This window comes from Sinocyclocheilus grahami, unplaced genomic scaffold, assembly GCF_001515645.1.
Source record: "Sinocyclocheilus grahami isolate Dianchi unplaced genomic scaffold, SAMN03320097.WGS_v1.1 scaffold6148.1, whole genome shotgun sequence".
NCBI classification, from domain to species: domain Eukaryota; kingdom Metazoa; phylum Chordata; class Actinopteri; order Cypriniformes; family Cyprinidae; genus Sinocyclocheilus; species Sinocyclocheilus grahami.
In genome coordinates, this window is record NW_015510650.1 from 5,074 (window position 1) to 5,912 (window position 839).

The 839-nt window shown below is 44.1% G+C and overlaps 1 protein-coding gene across 1 annotated transcript in view; it reads right to left on the reverse strand.

The window, feature by feature from the left end:
* LOC107577468 (phospholipase D3-like) overlaps nucleotides 1–839 on the reverse strand; it is a 9,709-nt gene that overhangs the window by 3,252 nt on the left and 5,618 nt on the right. The window contains exons 6-7 of the mRNA XM_016263540.1: nucleotides 437–716; nucleotides 24–224 (exon numbers count right to left, since the gene is read on the reverse strand). Coding sequence (XP_016119026.1) covers nucleotides 24–224; nucleotides 437–716 — 481 coding nt within the window. The remainder of the gene's footprint in view (nucleotides 1–23; nucleotides 225–436; nucleotides 717–839) is intronic.

Genomic DNA, 839 nt, shown 5'->3' on the forward strand with positions numbered 1-839 from the left:
ATTTCATAATGAAGACAGGTGGCTTTAGGCTGGTTGGTTATGAAACATATGCGTGAAGAAGGAGGTAGGGAATATACCACAGACCTTTTGTGGCTGGAGTACTCCATAGTGGGGAGATAGTTCATCACAGCGATGTAGACGAACTGCTGGGCATCAGCAATCACACTGAGGATAGACTGCAGGTCTGGAGTCCGGCCCTCGGCGCACAGTGAAGGAGGAGAGCTCTGTGAGAGAGAGGAAAACTTCCTCAATAATGCCAAACAAAACTGCAATCAGCTCAGCAAACACCACCAGAACGAGGAACAACACAAGCCACAAAAATTCCAAAGGCATTGACAGGAATACACAGCGTCACATTCAGTGCATTAGCTTTGTCTTGGCTTTATTCCCTTTCAAGATTGAGCTCAGTTTATCCAGTGTGCTGGACCTCTCTTACTGATAGATAGGCGCTGGCATCGGTCCCATTGAGTGACAGCTGCATGGGTGTGTCCTTGTTGTACAGGGTGGAGTAGTTTTTGGGCCAGTGTGCAGGAACGGTCTTGGTCTGATTTAGGTACCAATACGCCTCGAAGATCTTCCCAAGATCCTTAGCAAGACAGCTGCAGTCATACACAACTGCACCCAACTCCTTCACCTGAGCAGAATATATGAATATATGGAATATATAGAGTATATGGAGTATTGGTGCTATTTCTGGGTGGTTGAAAGTCTGAGTACTTAAAGTATTAGCAGCACATCTCTCCTCCCGTGTTAAAATGTTTATATTCATTACTATTCAAAGGTTTGGGGTAAGTAAGATTTTTATTGTTTTTTATACTCACCAAAGCTGCATTTATTTT